At 31.7% G+C, this 24054-nt stretch overlaps 1 protein-coding gene across 1 annotated transcript; it reads left to right on the plus strand.

Moving 5' to 3' along the window:
- The first annotated feature begins 7029 nt into the window (after nucleotides 1–7029).
- LOC127736251 (protein PFC0760c-like) lies at nucleotides 7030–19926 on the plus strand. The gene is made up of 2 exons (XM_052246845.1): nucleotides 7030–7164; nucleotides 17179–19926. The coding sequence occupies exons 1-2, from the start codon at nucleotides 7089–7091 to the stop codon at nucleotides 19830–19832; spliced, it is 2730 nt and encodes a 909-aa protein (XP_052102805.1). The 5' UTR covers nucleotides 7030–7088; the 3' UTR covers nucleotides 19833–19926.
- The last annotated feature ends 4128 nt before the right edge of the window (nucleotides 19927–24054 follow it).

Here is a 24054-nt window from a genome sequence, read left to right on the forward strand (position 1 = left end):
GTCTCGGAAAAAATAAAATATCTCTATATTTGAAAGTTAGGTTAAGGTACATAGATTGTTTTTTTTAGACAAGTTCCTGTATGTATGATGAATGAATGACAGAGAATTCAACCTCACCGTAATAAATATTATATTGTAGTGATATAATCATGGGACCATCATTTGTTATCAGTATAATCTGGTTTGTTTTTATATAATATATTAATATTTGTACAACAGTTATATATATATAGCAGATCATCTTAATAACTCTACAGGCAAGTTTTCATCCATTTATACCATCATTCTATTCTACTATTCTAATGATAGTGCAGTGCTAGTGCTTGTTGGACATTCTTCTGTAATAATTCGTTTTTCTAATAGGTTTGATTTGAGTAGGCATTCATATTTCTCCCGCAAATGAATATGTATTGATGAAATTGATATATAACAAGCGATAAGAGATATTCATCCGCAAACATAATTTTTTGGTACGTGTGCATAGATATTAATGATTTTTTTTACTTATATATATATATTTCTCACAAAACATTTTCATATTATTCATTTATGTTCTTAAAAAACATTTTCATGAGTCTTCATTGAAGAAATGAATTTATAACAAGCGAAAAGGAATTTTTTTTGCACTCGATAGTATCCGCGTATTTATACGAAATACGTTCGATTATCAGTTAAAAAAGGAAGTCACGTGTGTAGTAGTGTCTGCGGCAACATAACACCGGCATGCCCTCAAGGTCATCCGCTGTAAAAAGTCAAATGGCTGAAATCGTCCGACGACTCCTAATTAGAGTTATTGCACTTTAATAATGATTTTTTTCCAATTTTAAAAATAGATTTGTAGGAAATGATAGATTGATAGAGCTTAAATAAGCAAAAATTATCAGAAAGACAAGATATACATATAGGTATGATGACTTTTTTTTTACCGATTTATTCGTGTTATTGACTATGATATTGAATACTATAATAATAATATAAAAGATAGATAGACACTTTAAATGACAAAAAGGATGAGCAAGACAACGTCTACAAATAAGTCAATTGCTGAAATCGTCAGTCGACTCCTTATTGGAGTTTGTTTTACCTGTTTGGCAATTTGCCTTTTATCTTGAAAACTCTAAACGATAGATTAACATTGTTAATAGCTAAAATGATCAGCAAGACAAGATCTACAAATAACTCAATTTTTTTCGGAATCTTTAATTCTATACGAGTGCTTGCCCTTTAATGACGATTTAATTACCCTTTATTGCGTTTTGTGTAGTTGACAAAAAAAAAGAAGATAGAGAGATACTGTAAACAGAAAAAATGATCAGGAATACTATAAAGAAAATTTAGTCAGTGCATGTTCAATGTAAAACAAAATGAGCATGAACAGAATAGAAAATCACCACATATAACAAAATATATGTCAATTTCTCCGCATAAGTAAAACCGCCTCAGTGGTCTCGTGGTAGCCTGTGCACCTGGAGTGCAGGAGGTCGTGGGTTTTTGTTGCTTCTCCGCATAGCACGCGACATCGGAGAGTAAGAGAAAAGGTCGGAGTCAGCATAATGTGTCTAGGTTGGTTAAAATGTCTACTAATGATCATCATGATCATCATGATGATGATGATGATCATCATCATCATCACCATCACCATCACCATCACCATCATTGTCATTGTCATTGTCATCATCATCATCATCACCATCACCATCACCATCACAATCATTGTCATTATCATCGTCATCGTCATCGTCATCGTCATCATCGTCATCATCATCATCATCATCATCATCATCATCATCATCATCATCATCATCATCATCATCATCATCATCATCATCATCATCATCATCATCATCATCATCATCATCATCATCATCATCATCATCCGTGAAACATTTAATGAGAAAAAAAAGAGTAAAGTTTAAATGTTAAGTGATAACTTGAGACCAGTGATACAAAATTTAATCAACTGTACGGCGGTTATACTGCGTGTTTATTCAAGAATGTATGTACGATAAGTTTTGATTTTAATTGTAAATATCATCAATATCAAAGTTATCAGATGAATTTTGTCATTTTTTTCATTTCCAATTATCACATTAAAACACAATGAAAATTCATCGCACCTCCAAATATCCAACATCAAAAATTATCGAACTGAAGATTTTAATGCATCGTACGTATAGTTGAAATGAATCGCTTTCAATTATCGATATTCTAGATTCTGCTTTAGGACTTTTATCCTGTTGGTGTACATTGAATGATGAATAATGAAACTGTGCTAAAAAAGATACATGCAAATCAATTATTTTGTTTTTTCATGACGTAAATAAGCACAGTTTTTCCAATCAACCTTTATTCTACAATAGTATTACTCGCGTATGACAGTGAACATAAACTATCTGGATTCGTACTTTGTATACACCGAAACACACGTAAGTTTTTAAAACAGAAACTACAGTTCAAGTTGAAATTAGAATTTTACATTTATATTGTTGACGTACCATGATTACATTGTATACTTTCAATTTGTGTATACAATTGTGCACATACCTAAGCATATTTTTAACATCATAGATCTGCAATTATACCCCGATGGTGCCGGACTCCTAGATAAAAGTGCTATCCCCTCTCACTTCCTTTGGTTCTCATTGCGTAGCTACGTAAACATTACCAGAATTGGTGTTTTCCATGTACTTATAAGTAGTAACGGCAAGCATGATGTTTAATCGATTGACTCGCCGGATATAAGTTTACACTTGGGGAAAGCGGCTGTCAGTAATTGAAGTTACTTATATTCAAATATGGCGGAGCCTGATATTGGTAAGATTAAATTTGCTCAAATACCGTTAATAAATCACACTTTTGACTAAAATATAAATAACTAAATTTTCTCGTCTTACTGTTAAGGTAATCGACATCGGCAACTTATTTCTGTATCCTTAGTGGACTTTTATGTTTTAAGGATACAAATAAATACGAATAATGAGTTTTGAAGTTATATTTTGCTCTCAACAAAAATAATGTTTGCTATCCGCATTGACAATAAACAAGATAGAGAGTAATTATCAAACCGGACACGTAGTAACCCTTTCTATTTCCGGAATGATACAGATACAGATACCAAACTGTGAAGTAGCAACTCTTATTAATAACACTAATAAAATATACAACAAACCGTTATGTTTTGTTATAATAGCTATCTGAACTTTATACATCTTTTTATAACAAATTTACTTTTGATAAAGGGGTCTTTTTAAGAATGAAATAAACCTTTAAATTCTTTTAACATGCATGTTAAATATTAATCGTTTGAAGCCCTTTAAACATTAATAAAACGACAATGGCTAGTTTGCATATTTGATTATACTATAAATATATGATCTAAGATATAACATTGCACAGTTGGATTATTAAGGCAACTTACATATCATTGTTGTCGTAACCAGTCCGGTGGTTTTTTGTGACATGATCGAAAATAGACTTTGCAAATACATGAGCAACAAAAGTGGTGTCACATACGGAGAGGCATCTGTTTGCCAATAAAGGGGCACCATAAATCACCCTCATATTTTAATGAGGTCCGTGTTACTTATTCTTTAGTTTACTATGTAGTGTTTTTTAGACTGTGTTAGTCCTCTGTCGATTGTGATATGACGTTGTCAGTTTTTATGAGTGGGGTGTTTCTTTGGTATCTTATGTGACATCCTCTATGTTGTGATTAACATGTTTATGTGCATACTAATCTATAATAATGAATGAATGACGCATTCGATATTCAGTAATTTTAAAAGAGATGCAAAATATGCTAAAGGGATAGTCAAACTCATAAGCCGAAAAAAAGCTGACAACGCCATTGCAATAAACGAAAAATGACGAAAAGATAAACAAAACACAGCAAAAACATATCACATTAAAACAATTTGAAGCTACGAACATTTCTACATAGTTATGCACAAAAGATATAGACATCTTAGGTTAAAATTATCCCTATTAGACATCTTCGAAACATTATCGATACCTACGGTAACACCTGTGCTATTGTCATTTTTTGTATTCTTGTCTTTATTTTTGTTTATGTGCTTTGTCTATATACCATTTTGTTTTTCTTTGTTGACATATTTTTTTGTTTTTAAAGTGATTAAGATTATAACACAATGTTGACTGCTGTACCGCTATTTTGCCATTTGATAAGGGACTTTCCGTTTTGAATTTTCCTTGGAGTTCGGTATTTTGGTATTTTACTTTTAATACCTATGCCTAGGACGACAGGTACTAGTAACCTTTTGAGAAGGGATCATCTCAAGGTGTACATTGAACACAAACAATTGTGAAACATTTATTTAGTTAACATTCTAACTACTGTATAAAATAGTTTTAATCAATCGATAATTTATTGCCTCTGTTTAGTAACTGAGAATTAACCAATTTTCAAATTGTCGTTTGTTAAAAAAGAGGGGATTTTGTGTAAATTGTAAGCCCGTTTTTTCACGGAAACAGGAACGTGTAAAGTAGATAGCATATAAGTTGCATTTCTGTAAATATAGACAATGCAATTTTCCATAGGAACTCCCTTTGCGGCTAAAACTGTGCCACCTTTACTATGAATTTTCGTGAAAAATTATATCCTAGGATGGAAAGTTGTTATGCACTACTATTCTATTTAAAGTTCAAAACATAGGGCTGTGCGGCATATTTTCAACATTGATATGCTCCGAACTTCTAAGAGTTTACACTAATACGTAAGTTCTGTATCACCTCTACCTTCACTTTAGGTGACCCTCAGAATTCATAATTCCCTGCAACCATGTGTAAATATACTGGTAACATTCCCAAGTTATGTCTCTATGAGATGAAATATAGATATCATATCTGGGAACCAGTATTTAAGCAAACAAAATATCTTTGAATAATATATATTTCCCCTAAAGAGGCATTGTTTGTGAAACAGTTGTTTTTACAAAGTGCAACCTATACTAACATTTATTCAAATAGAAAAATCTTGAAAAACACTTTTTCGCTAAACAATAGTTATTTATCAGAATGTTAGTCCATAAGAAATCACTGCATATACTGTAACTTTTCTTTTACAGTACATTTTATACCCTCTACCCCTGTTTCAATTTTTAAAGAAATTGAAAACAAGACTTTAACTATTGTCAGCTTAACCTATGTGCATGTTTTCTGACATGTAATGTCTAGAACCTGTTTAAAACTGTTCTGATAACAAATTGAAAGCATTTCAGAATACTATAAATGTAAAGTTTAGTAGTTATTTATTCCAACATTCAAGATCATATACAGTATCCAGTCCTGCATCTGTCTCCAGTCCACATCTTACCGTATGTAAGAAACAAAATATCTATGAATATTATATATTTCCCCAAAAGAGGCGTGGTTTGTGAAACAGCTGTATTTATAAAGTGCAACCTATAGATGATATGATACTTCAATTAGGAGATGACGTAAACGATAAAGTAAGCCTTCATTAATATCAGTAACGGCAGATCATTTGTTCGTTGGGTGTCTCCGCTGTGTCATAAACAGATGACGTAGACGATACAATAAACCTGCAAATATCAGTAATGGCAGATAATTTGTTCATTGGGTGTCTCCACTGTGTCCTGAACATTTGACGTAGACGATACACTAGGCCTCCATAGAAATCACTAATGGCAGATAATTTGTTCGGTGGGTGTCTCCAGTGTGTCCTGAACAGCTGACGTAGACTATACACTAAGCCTGCATAAATATCAGTAATGGCAGATCATTTGTGTTTTGGGTGTCTCAACTGCTTCCTGAATGCTTTATATCATTTTAATTTGCCTATTTATAACAAAGTATTTCGTTAAAAGTCGATTGAATTTCCAGCAATTTCACTTTATATTTGCATGTTTACGAGCGTTTGCTGTCGTGTATATGGAGTCATATCATATAGGATACTGATTTGTATACATTTTGTCTGCCAACAAAAACAGTCATCGGGAAAAGCCAATTTCAGATCTGCTTGTCGCAGTTTAGCGTTCTGGTGACTAATGAAAACAGATTGTATACAGCATATATCACCTAAAGGTTTAAAGACAATTCAAAGAAAAGATGGGAAAAGGATAGAGCCGTCGCTCATCTTTCTAATAATGCAAGTGAAGATAGCGACGCAGCACCAGACGACGAATCTGCCGATCGAGAGATTAATAAAACATAGAAAACAAAAGTATGATTATATGATAAGCGCTTCGGAAGCATGAAATTTATAACTTGCAGTTTTTACAGTCGATACCACTGCTGGTGGCCTATCAGTCCCCGAGGGTATTATCAGCTCGGTAGTCAGTACTTTGATACTGACATGATTTATAACAAACCTAAGTATGTCTAACTTAATTTAAAATACCAAAGATTTTGAACCGATAAAGAACCGGCAAAGTGTCGGCATCAGTCCATACTGTTACTTTTTAAAATAAAAACCTACAAAAATCTACACAGAAAAAAATGAACTGAAAATCATTTTACTCCTTGGTCTCCGGTGTCTATAATGTAGCATCCGTTGTCAACTATAACACAAAGTAGATAAATTGTTAAAAAAGTTTCAAACGAGACAACGAGAATGATGAATTATAGATGCATGGTAATTCTGTCCAGTCAGGAAGATTGTGACTGCTACCGTCAATATTTCTTGAGATTAGACATTCTTAGTTCAATCTTTTGATAATCAGCATCAACTTTCATCAAGATGTTATCAAGAAACACTAAAGCTACATACAAGTGAGTGTGTTTAATATCAAAACGATCAACTGTGATGAATTTTCCTCTTTATACAATGTCTGTTTAACATTGCGTTATATATGCGGAAAGTTCATAATAGTAAAAAAGACACTATATGTTTTTATCCAAAAATTTCGTCTGTATCTTGCAATCGTAAGTGATTCATTTTGTATTTTAATAAATGAACACTTCATATTATATTAGTGAACCTAATTCACATTATGAATTTTAATTAGATAATTCTAACAATTAGGATTCATTTCACGTCATAACTATCTATTTACAAACATACGCAAACAATGGCTACGTATAGGAAGCAATGACATATATTCTAAAATATGATGAGATGGTGTGTTCAGTGTGGAATATTTTTCTACGTGTGCATATTGATAACATGTTTACTGCCAATTCTGTGTATGTATATTGTTTTTTTTCTTTAATTAATTCGATACATTTATTTCTGACTTAACATTTACTTGTCTCATAATCATTGTCATCATTATACATTTATATATACTTACCTCTTGTAAAGCTTGATTCATAAACATGCTACTTTAAAAAAGTGCATGCTTCAACTTCAATATTTGGTAACGAAAACATTTTACATGTATATATAGAGCAATCAAATAATAAAAGCGACATAAACAACAAACTATGTTTCTTAGAATAGCGAAGCTCCGAGTAAATCGATCACACAGCAGCGATAACAACTGCCAAAAACATAGAAAACCGAATAATTGCTTTAACTATTATAACATTTGAACCTTTTCTGGTATAAAGTCTTACCTTTTTGAACGTTTAATAGCCATTGTCCTAGTAGAAGTTCAAATATATCTATCATTTTTCTTAAAATTGTTTTGACTGTGCAATTGATTAAATGGTAATTGTACAATCACTTGGTGTTTTTAATGTACAGTCGGTTGGCCAAATTAATAAAATACATCGCATATGTTTTTATAGTTTTGATCCTTGTCTTTACTTTTAATATTAATATATGAAATTATATAATCAAAGTAAATATATATTCAGACTTTGATGCCAATTAAACTTCTATCAAGTACACCTTCAAAAGCACGAGTAGAGTATATATATATATATTAGAGACAATATTAAAAATTAAACAAACAGAATATATATGACAAAGAGTACAATACAAATGTGAACACATCACTAATAACAAAGATAAAGAACGTACTTCTACTTCTACCACTGATCGAGTGACCACTGTAACCAGGTTGACTATTCTGTTACTTTTGGGTTTGCGCATGGATAATTTTGAAAAAGGAACGATAAAATAAAAGGGATATACATATATTTAATATTGAGGGTTACAAAATAGAAGACTAAAGAGTGATTTGTTGACCCTCACTTTTAAAGGATTCAAAATTACTGACAAATATCACTGATTTGTATAAGGCGCTCCAATCCCTAATGATTTGTGGTTATAGTACGATTCTTTCTTTGTAGTGATGTTACATGCTGGGGTCTGAAAGAGTTTTGGCCAATATTCTGTGATTGCTCCGATGTTTACGTTTTGGTTGCTAACCATATATATCCCCAAGGGAAATATGGTCACTCTGACCTGCAGTAAAACCCTTGCCAAAGTGGGGCTTCCGTTTGGCTGTGCGGGATGTATCAAGTACGCAGCCACGTCCGGTCAAAATGGGGACGTTAAATCCGAAGCCTCCTGTGGAGAGAGTGTCACGCTTTCTGCACGTTAAGAACCCTTGCAAAAACTCTTTGAGGGGTCCATAGGTGACCCGTTACAAGGCTTAATTTTTGTTCCTATCCAATATACCCTCATTTACCCGTGGCAGTCCAAATTTTCCCGACCTGCTACCCAGTTGACCTATATTACCGGACCTACCTATTGTATTAATTGTTAATTTGTTCTCGTCCTAAACATGCATGAAATATTTGCCACTGGATGTTTACCAACCAACAATCCATCAATATAATCTTATACAGCATGATTAGACGTGTTTTTTTCTATAAGGATGTCTAATTTATGCGCTTCCAAACCTGGTGAACCTTGTCATATTCTTTCTATATCTTTTCAAAGTAAGGAGAGAGGCAAAAGATACCAAAAGGGACATTCGTAAGTCGAAAATAAACTGACAACGCTATGGCTAAAAAAAAGGGAGACTGTAGGCCAGCGGTTGTCGTTTGTTACTGTCTTCAATAAATGTTTTTCGTTTATTTACTTTAGCTTATTTCTGGTCGTTGATTTTCTCTTTTGAATTGTTTCACATCTTGTCATGGCAGGACCTTTCACATGTATTGCAAACTATACTGTAGGGTTTTGCTGATTGTTAAAGATCGTACGCTGACCTTGAGTTGTTTTCATTGACATTCATATCACATCTCCTTCTTTTTATATTAAATTACTGTTATGCATCGGTGATAAAATTATAAATGAATGTGAATAAAACATAAATGGAACGGAACTGACCTCAGCATGAACACATTAAAAAATAAGACCAAACGACAAACAATAGTACTAACAACGGAAAAGCGCAATTAAAAAAGTCAACAGGAATCTAATCAATAACCTTGTTTAACATACAATCTGTGCTCTGAAAATCTTAAAAATTCAAGTATAAACAAACTATCATTTCATATTTGTTTTTTTTTTGGTTTATTGTTTTGTACATAAATCAGGCCGTTAGTTTTCTCGTTTGATTTGTATTAAATTTGTCATGTCGGGTCCTTATATAACTTACTAGAGATTTCCAATAAAATGATATTACTCTACATTACCAACTTATCTGAACGTATCCAAGTCTATTGCATTGAAGCTTGACGGAGGGAAGCATATACTGCATGAATATTTTGTTAGTTGAATACACATATTGTGTTGGAATCGAATAAATATTAATATTAGCCCAAACTGCCTTGTTAAATCTTTTAAATCTTTACATATGTTGTTATTGCATGCAAGAGGATTTGTTTTGGCAACAACCTTTTGAGGGAATAATTAATCCAGCTACAATGTACGTGTATTCAAATGCACCATTATTACTTGGTCATTCCACTTGACCCATATATTTATGCCTCGTTCACACGTACATTTAATTCGAATCGAATGCGAATCGAATTCGCTAATCGCGTTCAGACAGTCTTCTTTTTTTAATTCGTATCGAATTCGAATTGGCTAATTCGCATCATCCAATTCGCATTTGAAATGCGTGTTCGTTAATGCGAATTAGTTAATTCGCTTCAATTCGAATTGACTGTGGTGTAGACACTTTCTAAATTGTAATTCGAACAAGTGCTTGGACGGACAAATTAAAAGAATATTATCATTATTTCTTGATTTTTTAAAATAAAACACTTAACACTAATAATTCGTGTCCGCGAAAATAACTAAGGCAAAAACCATAATGACGTCATGTTGGTCATGACGTCATATTCATATTGACGTCATATGCGTATATGCCGACAAGTCCGAAATGTCCGATAATAATTTACAAGGGATAACACTTGGTCGTTAATGGAGACATTCTGTCTTATGAAGTGTTGAGCGGTTTTTTTTTTACAATTAATTAATTGATAATGCGATTTAAAAGCTAACTTCGTTCGGACAGGAAAACGAATTTGACGCGCATTGCAATTCGTATTTCAATTTACGTTCGGACGAAAAACGTTTCGAATGCGAATTAAACTAATTCGATTTAGTTAATGCGAATCGAATTCGAATTACGTGTGAACGCAGCATGAGTTCTTCTCAAAGGATGAATTTTAAAAGCTACTTAGTCGAAATTAGGTATAAAAAAATAAAAATAACGAATTGTGAAGCGAGATGATATTCTTATTTTTGACTTTTAAGTTGTAAGGTTAAACCAGGAGTTTCAAACACATCCGAAACTAAAAGGTGTATCAGAAGAAGAAATTCAGATACATTTATCAGCAATTACTTTGTCATCTTTCCGTAGAACTTTATAAGGATGCATATTAAAAAAAACCCAAAAAACAACATTACACTTTATCCAATCAGTTGTTACTTTACTTCTTCTTTTCTTTAATTATATAAAATACATTATATGATACATGTGTACTATGAAGTGTCTTTATGTGCAATTTACGTCATTGCTCACAAATTGGTTTTATGAAATTCTTTCCTTTGAAACAATTACCTCTGAAAAAAGGACATATATGGAATATTTGTCAGCAGTTTTGTTAAGTAGAATCTTTTAGTTTAATGCCTAATTCATGCTAGCAAGTAAATATTATATTTTCTGGCCTGTGAATCCGTTTGTTCGTCCGTCTCGTGCCATATTCAACTTGTATTTAGAATTATACAACAAATTAGGGTTTAATTTGGATTAAGTGGTTAAATGAACATGGAAATGTGATACTTTGAGGGGGAAAGGGGGGAGCACGATGTCTTATGGACACTTATTTTTGTTTCATATGGTTTGAATATACATGTATTTGTATCTTAAATTTCCATAATCGCCTCGTTGGTCTCGTGGTAGCGTGCACGCTTATAGTGCGGGAGGTCGTGGTTCTGTTCATTGGCCGGGTAAGAACAAAATTATTATTGTACGCGGCATTTATGAGATAAAGGGAAGACTGTCGCCCGGAGTCAGAATAATGTTTCCGGGTAGGTCGATCAGATTCTTCCGGACTAACCTTGTGACATGTGTGACCTAGCACGTTAAAAAATCCGGCTCAGCGTGTCGGTGTAGTACAAAGCAGGGTTCCTATTCATATCATAGTAACATGTTCTCGTCCTGAATTCGAATGTAACTTACCACTGCACGTTGCGTAGCCATTCATTTACCTATCATCAATTTTCATTATCTGCTCACGAAGTAATTATCAAGTTTGGTTTGCTGGTTGCAAATTATGTATACTATATATTCAAACTAAATATGTCTTGTCAATACTTATACTTTGGCGTTGAACAAGGTCGTGATTACCTGTATTGCTTTGGAAAAAAACCAATATAGACGGTAAAATGTTTCTATGTTTTTAGAATATGACAAGTACACTTCACAAATTCAATGATCACCTAAAAATTATTTATCAATAAAATGGATAGAACTACTATAAGTATATATTTTTAAATTGGTTTAAAAGATTTTGCCAGGAAATGGTATGGTATTTTGAATTGGCATTCCCTTTTAACAAATGACACAGTACAATTTATAATCGAACATACAATGAACTATTTTGGAAATTTGTTTATCTATAAATTTTATCATAAATGCAAAATACTTTTTTTTCGTACATTTTTAAGAAACATGTATTTGTTCTCGCAGTAATGTTGTCTTGTTGCGTACTCACACACTCGTTTTACTCGGATGATATGGATGTCTTATGCAGTGATTTATGTCCCGATTCTTAATTATGAATTTGGAACTATATATGAGTTCAAAAGTTACTAAGAATTTCAAATTTAGAGTTTATTATGAAGCGTGGTCACTCTGGTGATCCTTCGAGGTCGTATAGCTGGATGTCTTTTCTTTTTTTTTTTACAAATAGATATTTTTTATTTTTCAGAATGCTTGTTAAAATTTTACTTCACTGTCCAAGTTCCAATAAAGTATCCCTGTGAAATACTTTCTGAGTATCCAGGACAATTCTCAGAATATAATAAAATATAAAAGTTTTTTTTTATTATATCAATCTTTTTAGATTAATGAAAAATACATTTTGAGATACTGTTTTGTTCTCATTCATAACTCTTCGTATTTCTTTTATAAACATATTATACACATCTAAAAAATTTAGTTTTTGCTCGGAGACATAATATGACTTGTAAATACAAAAACTTAAAACTGTCAAAACATAGTTAAAACTATAATACCCTTGGTCTGATATTTTGTATCCAAATACAATATGTTTTGCTAATACCTTGTTATGAAAATTCATTTTTGCTAGAAGATAATGTACCTTCTCCCAAAAATCTTTCAAAAATGAACATGTAATAAAGAAATGCAAGTAATCTTCTTCTTCTGTTTTACAAAAAATGCATTTATCATTCTCAGATATTTTCCATCTTAAAAGAAACTACTATGTAGGAATAATATACAGAAGTAGTTTCCATCTGAAAATTTTCAATTTGTTTTCTGTTAAAATTTTAAATATAAAATCGTATACAAATGTCATATGTGGTGTGTATTCTAATTTTAAATATCTTGTCCAGATATTAATACCGATTGGCTTTGTATATTTTTTAACTATTAATTTATTGTAGAGTATTTTATTGTTGATATATTTTGCTTCAATTTGTTTATTTTGCCATCTTAATTTATCCTTACATATATTAATTATACTCTTAACGGAGTTTTCTTTTTTTTTTTAAACGTGCAGCCATTCTTTTGGAATGCAAGGATTTAACATCTTAAACTCTGCAATCCAGCTTGATTTATTCTTTAACTTTTTTAAAATAAAGCTTTCGGATAATTTTCCCTCACTATCTTGTATGTCGTTAATATACACCAATCCACTTTTAACCCAGTTCAGGAAGAACAAACTTTTATTACAATTTTTAATATATTTATTTCCCCAAATAATCTGTTTTCTGATACCCGAAAAGTGAAAGAAAATTTTGTTAAACCCTCTCCTGTTTTCACCCAACTTGAAATTACTTGTAAATAAAAATCAGGTATGTTTCCAAGTTCATTTAGTGATTTTATGTTATCTAAATTCATTTTAAAGACAAGAAAGTTTTTACCAAGAGTGTTAAAATATTTAGTAGGAATAATCTTCCAGTTCGGCAGTTCGGTTGTTGTTAATTTGGAGACCCATGAAGCTTTCGGTGCTGTAAAATAACTTTTAAAATCAATCATTTTTAATCCCCCTTTTTGGTATTCTCCGATAAGTGTGTTTTTTTTAACTTTGTCATTTTTTCCCTCCTAAATATATTTGAAACAGCAGCTTTCAATTTCTTTTTGGTAAATATCTGAAACTTCGCACGAAGTAGCCAAAAATGTAAATTTTGGTAATATTAAAGATTTTATGATTAATATTTTCCCAACCAATTGTTAATTTTCTTTTTTCCCAAGTTTTAATTAATGATTTCATGTTATCTATTTTAGGTTCCAAATTTAACTTTTCACATTGGTGTTTGTCGTGAACAAAATAAATGCTTAAAGATTTAACGGGTTTGTCTGTCCAGCGTATGCCTTCAATTTTATCTATGATATTTTCAAGCGCCCCAATCCAAATTCCTTCTGTTTTATTACGGTTTAACTTCAGACCTGAGAAAAAACCAATGTTTTCAATTATATTCATAGCTTTTGATATATCTGATTTTGAACTACAAAAAAAGTGTTGTATCATCAGCCAATTGTGATATTTAGATGCTGTGTGTTTTATCATCTATAGTAATACGAATACCTTTAGTGTCTGAGGTTTTCCTTAATCGCTCGGCCATAATTTCGACTGATAAAACAAAAAGTAAAGCCGATAAAGGACATCCTTGACGAATTCCTCTAGAGTTTTCAAAAATTTCGGATACCCATCCATTATTCATCACACACGTCTGTATTCCCTTATATAGTGTTTCCACCCATGATATGAATGATTCATTAAAACCAAAATGTTTTGAAACGCTTAACATGAATTCCCATTCCAAAGAATCGAAAGCTTTTGTAAAATCAACAAATATAATAGCCCCATCTATTCCGTTTGATTCTGCATAGTCCATTATATCTTTGATTTGCCTTAAATTAAATCCAATAAAACGATTTTTTACATATCCGGTTTGATCTTCAGTAATTAGTTTAGGAAGAAGCTCTTTTAGTCTCTGTACCAAAACATGAGATAATATTTTCAAATCTACATTTAATAATGATAATTGTCGATAATTGTCCAAAGATAATGGGTCCCTTTTTTTTTAATAATAAAGATAGAACACCTATTCGTTGTGTATATGATAACAGTTTTTCCGCGTGTCCTTTATTTAAAACTTTTACTAACATTGTTTTTAATTTTTCCCAAAACGTCTTATACAATTCTAATGTTAAACCATCTAGACCAGGTGATTTATTTAGCTTCATCTTGTTAATAGCATTAGTACATTCATCTATAGTAACCTCCCCGTCACAAATTTTAAAGTCGTCTCCATTTTTCTCCTTTTCCATAACAGTAACGCCTACATATTTATGTAGTAGATTTTTATCTGGATTCGTGGTTGTATATAATACTTTATCATAGTTTTTTATCATTTCTAGAACGTGTTCCTGGTTTGTTGTTACCTCGTTATTTTCAATTCTGTGTTTGTTAATATATTTTTTAACTTGTCGCTGTTTTTTTAAACCTAGAAAATAAGAATTATTTTTTCCCCCAGTTCTATCCATTTTTCTCTTGATCTTATTTGTACCCCCTTTGCCTTATTTTCATAACTTTTGTCCAATTGTAACTCTAATTGTTAGATAATATTTGTTATTGTTTCATCTTCGTTTAATTGTCCATCTCTAAGTGTCGTAAAGTGTTCTAATTCTCTTTCTAATTTTCTTGTTGTCTCCTTTGATAATTTCGATTTTCTTTTACAGTAAAGAATAGATTCGTCCCTAATTTCGATTTTTAGATTGTCCCAGACGGATATCGATACTGTTACTATTGTTTATACGATTTTTGAACTTATTAATTACTCTATTGATTGTTTTTTTTATATTCAATATCTTTTAAAATAGAATTATTCAATTTCCAGTACCCATTCCCTCTTTCAGAAGCTCCTGTCCTAAAGTTTAAAACCATCCCTTGATGGTCAGTCACTTTGATTAGTGCCGGTTTAATTTTACAATATTCAACGAGAGATTGAAATTCTTTTGCAATTAAAATAAAATCTATCCTACTGGCTTGTGTCTTATCCTTTCTTCTCCATGTAAACTGTTGTGTATTTTCATGTAAGAAACGCCAAATATCTATAAAATTATGATTTTTCATAAAAGTTTTTAAACTATTTACAGGCTCAGATAACTTTGTATTTTTATTTACGCTTTTCCTATCTAAAATTTTTAACGCTTCATTGAAATCGCCTGTAACTAGAGTAATGCCTATAGAATTTTCTTTTATAAAATTGTTTACTTTCTTGAAGAAAGAATATCTATCAGTTCTGTAATTTGGCGCGTAAAGACAAACTAGAGACAAAATTATATTGTCCATTTTCACATTTAATAAAATAAGTCTTCCGTCATTATCGCAGAACTTATTAATGACCTCAATATCTGCATATTTAAATAAAATCAGTATCCTTTTCGAGACTAGCCTTTGATTCTTCACTGAGATGTGTTTCTTGTAAAAGGGCAATGGAACACTTATTGCGTTTAACCCAATCTATAACTTTTAATCCTTTTTCTTTATTTTGCATACCATAAACATTAAGTGTGCATAAATTAATATATGTCATTGTACGTGTAGTTTAAAAGGTAATTTAATTTCGCTGACTTATCTGTACGATCTATTTTAACATTAAAATTCAAATTTTCAATCGATAATAGGTAGAAAAGCGTGACCTTATTTATCTCGATGTCTTTTCTTTTGTTCTTATGAAACTCTGGCTTTGGCTTTTGATTAAAGAACCTTTTACCTTAATTAAAAAATTTTAAGTTTCGATTATTTTTAAATTGAGAAATTCGGCTAGTTTGAAGGCGAACTATAATCAATAAAAAAATCAGGTTTTTATGTTATGGTTTAGCTGAAAACATTCTTTCTTCTATAAGAATCATTTACGTTTCATTATCATGTAACGTTTATCTTTAAAGTATATTGAAAACAAATTGTCATATTTAAGACCATTAAATATTTGTCAAAGAAAAGAGGGACGAAAGATACCAGAGGGACAGTCAAACTCAAAGATCGAAAACAAACTGACAACGCCATGGCCAAAAATAAAAAGACAAACAGACAACTAATAGTACAGATGACACAACATAGAAAACCAAAGACTAAGCAACACAAACCCCACCAAAAACTGGGGGTGATCTCAGGTGCTCCGAAAGGGTAAGCAGATCAAATCAATCGCTATGATGGGATACGTATATATACGTGATCTTATGATAATTCAAATTTAAGGCGGGAATCTTGAGAATCGCGTGATGATTAAAAATACATGATTTCTATCCTTTCTCTTCCTCTGAAATTATATAATGTTGACGAAGTTCTAGTGATTTGTTATGTTAGTCTTCGCATACTAAGTTTGAATTAGAGCGACGTATTTAATTATTAGGTTGATATTGTACATTTAGAACACATCCGCTATCATCTGTGAAACGGATATTCCATAACGGTCAACCTACACGTGATTGCGTCCTTCAAAGACGATTTATGTTATTCTTTTATCAAATTGAGGTAAAGGGTAGATCCCAACAATATAAGCAAACGATTTCTTTGTCAAGATTCTTTTCTGTAGTTTATTATATCAATTATTTGGTCAGAGGGAAGACAAGTATAGCAATTTTATCTTTATTTCAGGTTTCACTCTAGAAAACATTTCTCTGCCAGAACCAGTTTTAACTAAATCCTTACAAACACGTCTCTACAATACAGGTATACAAAAGAGCAAAACCTCATCGCCTGGGGTATTTTTCAATAAGATAGAATTTACTTTCCATGAGCCGAGAACTGAATTTCAGCTGAATAATTTTCACCATGGTCGATTTAGAAGGGAAACATCTGGTGTTCTTAGTGCTGATGATATTCAAGCAAGCCACGTAAAAACGAATAGTTTAACAGCAAAGCTGGTCAAAGCGGATAAAGTGAGAGCAAGAAATGTGAAAGCTTCCATCATAACTGTTGGCAAAAAATCAGCATTGCAAAAATTTGATAGTTCAAGAATGTCAGGAAATTTTGTTTCAAAGCAGTATGTAAAAATTCCGGAGGAGGTAACAGCTGTAACATCGGGGCGAAATTTTCGTAATCGTGCAAACTTATACAGATTTAAATCAAGAAATCCGAAGAAAAAAAAATATTCCTTTCGGTGGAAAAAATTCAAAAGAAAACCGTCTCCTTTTACAAGAAATTATTTTATACCATCCGATCAACACAGGCTTATAAAAAGTTTTACTATAGTAAAGAAAAATGAGAGATTGAAAAATGTAGATTCCAAAAATCGTATGTCGAAATCTAATGATCTGTTCAAAAATAAGAAATCAACAATGCATCAAGGATTTGTACGGTCAAGGAAGAATACTGAGCCACACATCTCTGATAAAACACAGAATGAGTCACAAATCTCTAATAGAACACGGAGTGAGCCACAAATCTCTGATACAAAACGGAGTGAGCCAAAAATATCTAATACAACACGGACAGAAAGTAAAGAAATGTCACTAGTTCAAAAGAGAAACATTTTGTTGGAAAACTGGAAAAGTAATCTTTCGGTGTTTAAAAGAAAACAAGTCATACAAAATTTAGAAATGAACAGGAAAAATGGATATGTACGTAAATCATCAGCAACTTATAAATATACGAGAGGTAAACACACTCCTGTTCAAAACACTAACATGCTTCAAAACAAATTGTTGATGGCAAATACTAAAGATGTTACTGTTAGACATGTACAATCACAGGAAGCAAGTTCTAACGACTTCTACACATATAGTGAAGAGTATGATAGTGAGAAAATATCCAAAGGAGACGATGATAGTGACCCATTGTTAAAACGTCGTTTGAAAACAAAACTTCCATCAAGGTCTACAGATTCAGTTCGAGCTATACAGGTTCATGATAATAATGGATGGAAAAAAAAAGAATCTTTCTATAGCAATTCTGATAGTTACGAAAGCTTGGATTATGAAGATGATATGCAAGTTCCTTTAAAAGCCGATGAACCCCTAAAACCGTATGAATCTTTTTTTGACAGCGACGAAAATGAAAGTGTAAATGGTATTGAAGAGGATGATAGTGAGAAAATATCCAGAGGAGACGATGATAGTGACCCATTGTTAAAACGTCGTTTGAAAACAAAACTTCCATCAAGGTCTAAAGATTCAGTTCGAGCTATACAGGTTAATGATAATAATGGATGGAAAAAAAAAGAATCTATCTATAGCAATTCTGATAGTTACGAAAGCTTGGATTATGAAGATGATATGCAAGTTCCTTTAAAAGCCGATGAACTCCTAAAACCGTATGAATCTTTTTTTGACAGCGACGAAAATGAAAGAGTAAATGGTATTGAAGAGGATGATAGTGAGAAAATATCCAGAGGAGACGATGATAGTGACCCATTGTTAAAACGTCGTTTGAAAACAAAACTTCCATCAAGGTCTAAAGATTCAGTTCGAGCTATACAGGTTCATGATAATAATGGATGGAAAAAAAAAGAATCTTTCTATAGCAATTCTGATAGTTACGACAGCTTGGATTATGGAGATGATATGCAAGTTCCTTTAAAAGCCGATGAATCCCTAAAACCGTATGAATCTTTTTTTGACAGCGACGAAAGTGAAAGTGTAAATGGTATTGAAGCTTTCAATATTGAACAGAAAGCTGTACAAAAAAGAGTATACAATGCTTATGATAAAAATTACGTATCACCAAACAACAGAGCTGACAATCAAGAGAGAGAATACACAAGTAGCGATAATACACTTTTTTCTGAAAGCGAACCCTTTTTATCTAGTTCAGACCATGATTGGTCGGTATATGATTCAAGTAGCTACGAGGAAAATAAAAGCCAACAACCTTTACACACTGAAAAATCTAACGACAAAATTATCAAAATTACTAGTGACTCAGCGGAAAATGTACCCAAAACATCTCTACACACTGATAAATCAGATGACAAAGTTATAAAAGATTATTACTATATAGACAGTAATGAAAATTCTATTGAAAGCGATTATAATAATAACAATGAAGAAGAGTATTTTCCTCGCATCTTTCAAAATATGAAAATCGTTCACACTGACAATGATTTAATCAATTCACAAGAACATGATTATAACGACTTCTACACAGAGAGTAAAGAAAATGATAGCGATGAAACATCTAAAGGAGACGATGATAGTGACGGATTGTTAAAGACAAGTAAAACTATCAAAACGAATCATACTTCGGCAGAAAGTAGCGAATTTCTCAATGAATCATTCGAAAATTGGTTCAGTAATAGTGAAAATATATAGTCAAATACGGAAGAAGAAAACAGACAACTGAGTACTTGATCCACAACCGGTTTGGGAAATAAAGGCAACAAATAAAGGCAACAAATAAAACAGACATTACATCATTTATTTACAGTACAAGCATCAGTTGTTACCTTTATAATTCTATTATACTAAGTTTTGGAAATATTGTCTGATCGTTGATGACGTATCATTCCACATTCAGGTTAATCGGTATTTTAAAACCATGACTTACAATTTGGCTAACAAGTGCAAGATAAGGGAATTTTTTAATTGATGTTGTGTTTCAACGCATTATATTAGACCATTATTATAAAAAAAGCAATCAATTTGTCAAAGTGAAAAACTTATTTCAAAAATAGAAAGCTTTACAGCAGTCTGAAAAAGCGAATCTAGTCAATTACACCTTCACTTTTAGCACAGTCTTATCAGGTTTAATCGACCATTTCTTAATAAGGAAATGCCTGTTCCAAGTCAGGAATATGACAGTTGTTTTCCATTCGTTTGATGTGTTTGAGCTTTTGATTTTGCCATTTTGATAAGGGACTTTCCGTTTTGAATTTTCCTTGGAGTTTGGTATTTTGTTATTTTACTTTTTATTAAGCTAATTCTAGTATATTATTTCTAGCAACGTCCTGCAATAATGGAAAAGAAAAATGTATTTGCTGTAATAATTCATGACGCAAACACGTGACTGAAGAAAACATAAATACAAAGGAACTTCGCTTGTCTTATAATATATATAAGACACATATAAATCTTATGGTTTGTGCAACGATATTGATAAAAGATAAAAATATACAAATACGATGAAATGAAATCGTATAGAAAGATATTTCGGCACAACAAGACATAGTGTCCTCCATCAGCGATAGTCTCTTTTTAAAATGTGATAAAACTAGGAGCGCTTTTCTATTGAAAAGAGCTCACTCATTCATACAGGTACTCTTGTACTTAATCAAAAAATAATAATAATAAAAATATATTTTTAGCAACCGCATATGATTTAATTCTGGTATCTGTGATGAGTTTGTTTACGTATAATTACAAAACATGTATTTTAACTAAATCTAACATAAACAGCAGTAGTTGTCCTTTTCTGGATTTGAACATTTCAATCTCTAAAGGAAAACTCCATACGAAAATTTACGACAAAAGAGACGATTTTTCATTCCCTATTGTTAATTTTCCTTTTTTAGACGGCGATGTTCCTTTGGCTCCATCATACGGTGTATATATATCCCAACTCGTTCGTTATGCCCGTGTGTGTAGTGATGTCATAGATTTTAACGAACGTAATCAATGCATCACTGGTAAATTATTAAATCAAGGATTTCGTTACCATAAATTACGTAACACTTTTGCTAAGTTCTTTCATAGATACAAAGATTTGATTAGTAAATTTGGCTGTACTTGTAGAAAACTGATTAAAAACGATATTTCACATCCTAAATTTTACGGTAATATTGTACTTAAAGCGCGGAAAGCACTATGTGATCCGTGTAAACTCATCGAACCTTTAAACAGGCTCATTAGTAAAGGTTATCTTACCAATGTTGTAATTAGATCTTTGAATATAGTTTACATTGGCACTAATATCGATTTTGTCATCAGCAAATTAAAACATAACTAAATTTGTATTTTTTTCAAGTGGGATGTATAAAGACACACCCACGTTCGTTTAGATCTATAAAGAGGTAAAACACCTAACTATCCTACTGTCTGTCGATACATTTATTTTTGGCATTGCACTAGTCATGTCTTCTTTGACTGTCCATGACGTTAAAATACTAAATCCCTGGGATGTGTTTTAGTTGATTTTTGTCTCTGATGCATGATTTTTTATTATTAATTGTTTTGGCTTTTAACTAGCTGTCAGTAACTGCGAGTACTCTCAAATCGTACTTTCTTGTTTATTTGACCTGTTGATACTAATTGTATTGCTTTTTTGTTATTTAATGTTATTCAGGGTTATATCTGGTCTATATACCAGCTTTGATAAGAGTTTGGTATAACTATAAATTTTTACTTCGTACTATGAACATCAAAATTATTTATTTGTAAAAGTATTTCCTTTCTCTATTGGTTCTGTACACGTATACCTAACAACAAAATTATTTTCATTTACCTGTGTTTAAAGTTATTGCAAATGGATGGTATTTTTGTTCGAGCATATTGTTTTTCTTTTATTGTTTCACATTTCTTACCTATATAACATGTTACTTTTATTATTCTTCCCTTAGTTTATTTATTTTGTATTCTAAATTATTTATTTTGTAAAAATATTTCTTTTTCTCTATTGGTACTGTACACGTATACCTAACAACAAAATTATTTTCATTTACCTGTGTTTAAAGTTATTGCAAATGGATGGTATTTTTGTTCCAGCATATTGTTTTTCCATAATTGTTTAACATTTCTTACCGATATAATATGTTACTTTTATTATTCTTCCCTTAGTTTATTTATTTTTTATTTACATTGTGTCATAGGTCAAATTTATTTGTTCAGTGTATGTTCAATGGTGTTAATATGTCCTTTGATTGAGTTAAGCTATTTCAGTTGATATTTTATAGTATGTCTTTCTATGTTGTGATGTTACACTATTGTTTCAGAAAGAGGGTGAAGGTTTGGTACCATTAAAACGTTTAAACCCGCTGCATTTGTTTGCACCTGTCCTTTGTTGATGTGTTTCATAAGTGTTTCTCGTTTCTCGTTTTTTGTATAGATTAGACCGTTGGTTTTCCCGTTTGAATGGTTTAACACTAGTAATTTTGTGGGGCCCTTTATAGCTTACTGTTCGGTGTGAGCCAAGGCTCCGTGTTGAAGACCGTACTGTGACCTATAATGGTTTACTTTTATAAATTTTGACTTGGATGGAGAGTTGTCTCATTGGCACTCATACCACATCTTCTTATATCTATTCTGTATACTCCGTAATTTTGCATGTCTGACCACAATCGCCAGGCATGACAATATCATATTTTATTTCCTGATAAAATAGCTGTTGTATTTTATACGGAAATAAAATATGATATTTTCATGCCTGGCGATTGTGGTCAGACAATCAAAATTACGGAGTATACAGAAAAATACATGTTTTGTAATTATACGTAAAATAACTCATCACAGATACCAGAATTAAATCATATGCGGTTGCTAAAAATATAAACACATCAAACGATTGGAAAATAAACTGTCATGTTCCTGAAATTAAAAGAAATCAAAGCGGTTCTTAATAAAAAGGTGAGCACGATCAACACTTTTGAAACCTTATAAAATTATAAAAAGAATCATTTAATTTTTAAATATTTTCATCCCCATACTTAAGTAGACGTGTACGAGTATCTTGACATCCTAATACAAAAAAATAAAATAACAAAAAAAAAAAAAACGAACTCTAATGAAAATTCAAAACGGAAAGTATCTTATCAAATGGCAAAATCAAAAGCTCAAACACATCAAACAAATGGAAAACAACTGCCATATGATACCAATATAGTCCCTAATATGGACAGTAAATAACTTGTATATTTTAAAAATAAAGGCAACAGTAGTATACCGGTGTTCAAAAGTCATAAATCGATTGAAAGAAAACCAATCCGGGTTACAAACTAAAACCGAAGGAAACACATCAACTATAAGAGGAAAACAAAGGAACAACAGGAACACTGCAGTGCAACAAAAAAATAACGCCAACATACATAGAAACGAACTATTTGATAACAACTGCCATATTCCTGACTTGGTACAGGACATTTTAAGAAAAAATAGTGGGTTGAACCTGGTTTAACGGCTAGCCAAACCTCCCGCTTTATGACAATGTTAAAAGATATTTCGCTAAAAAGACAACACTACGTGACAGAAATACAGCACAAACACATAATATAATAGTCGACCAAACACGCAAACCACAGAACAACAACGAACATATTCCATCAACGACAGACACCACAGGATATCACAACATATACCTTTCAAATTCATTCCTAAAGTTCCATGTACAAAACATAAGCTAACAGGGCGGGAAAAGGGGCGAGTGGAAATTACACTGTAAACGAGAGGCGAAAGATACCAAAGGGATATTCAAACTTTTCAAACTAAGTCTAAAATAAACTGACAACGCCCAGGCAAAAAAAAAACAGAAATAAAAAGACAAAAAGACATCTGATATTGAACTGAAAATATTGCCTTTTAAAGTATTGTTTTTAGATTATTTTTA

The sequence above is a fragment of the Mytilus californianus genome, unplaced genomic scaffold (genome assembly GCF_021869535.1).
Source record: "Mytilus californianus isolate M0D057914Y unplaced genomic scaffold, xbMytCali1.0.p SCAF_3, whole genome shotgun sequence".
In the NCBI taxonomy this organism is placed as follows: Eukaryota; Metazoa; Mollusca; class Bivalvia; order Mytilida; family Mytilidae; genus Mytilus; species Mytilus californianus.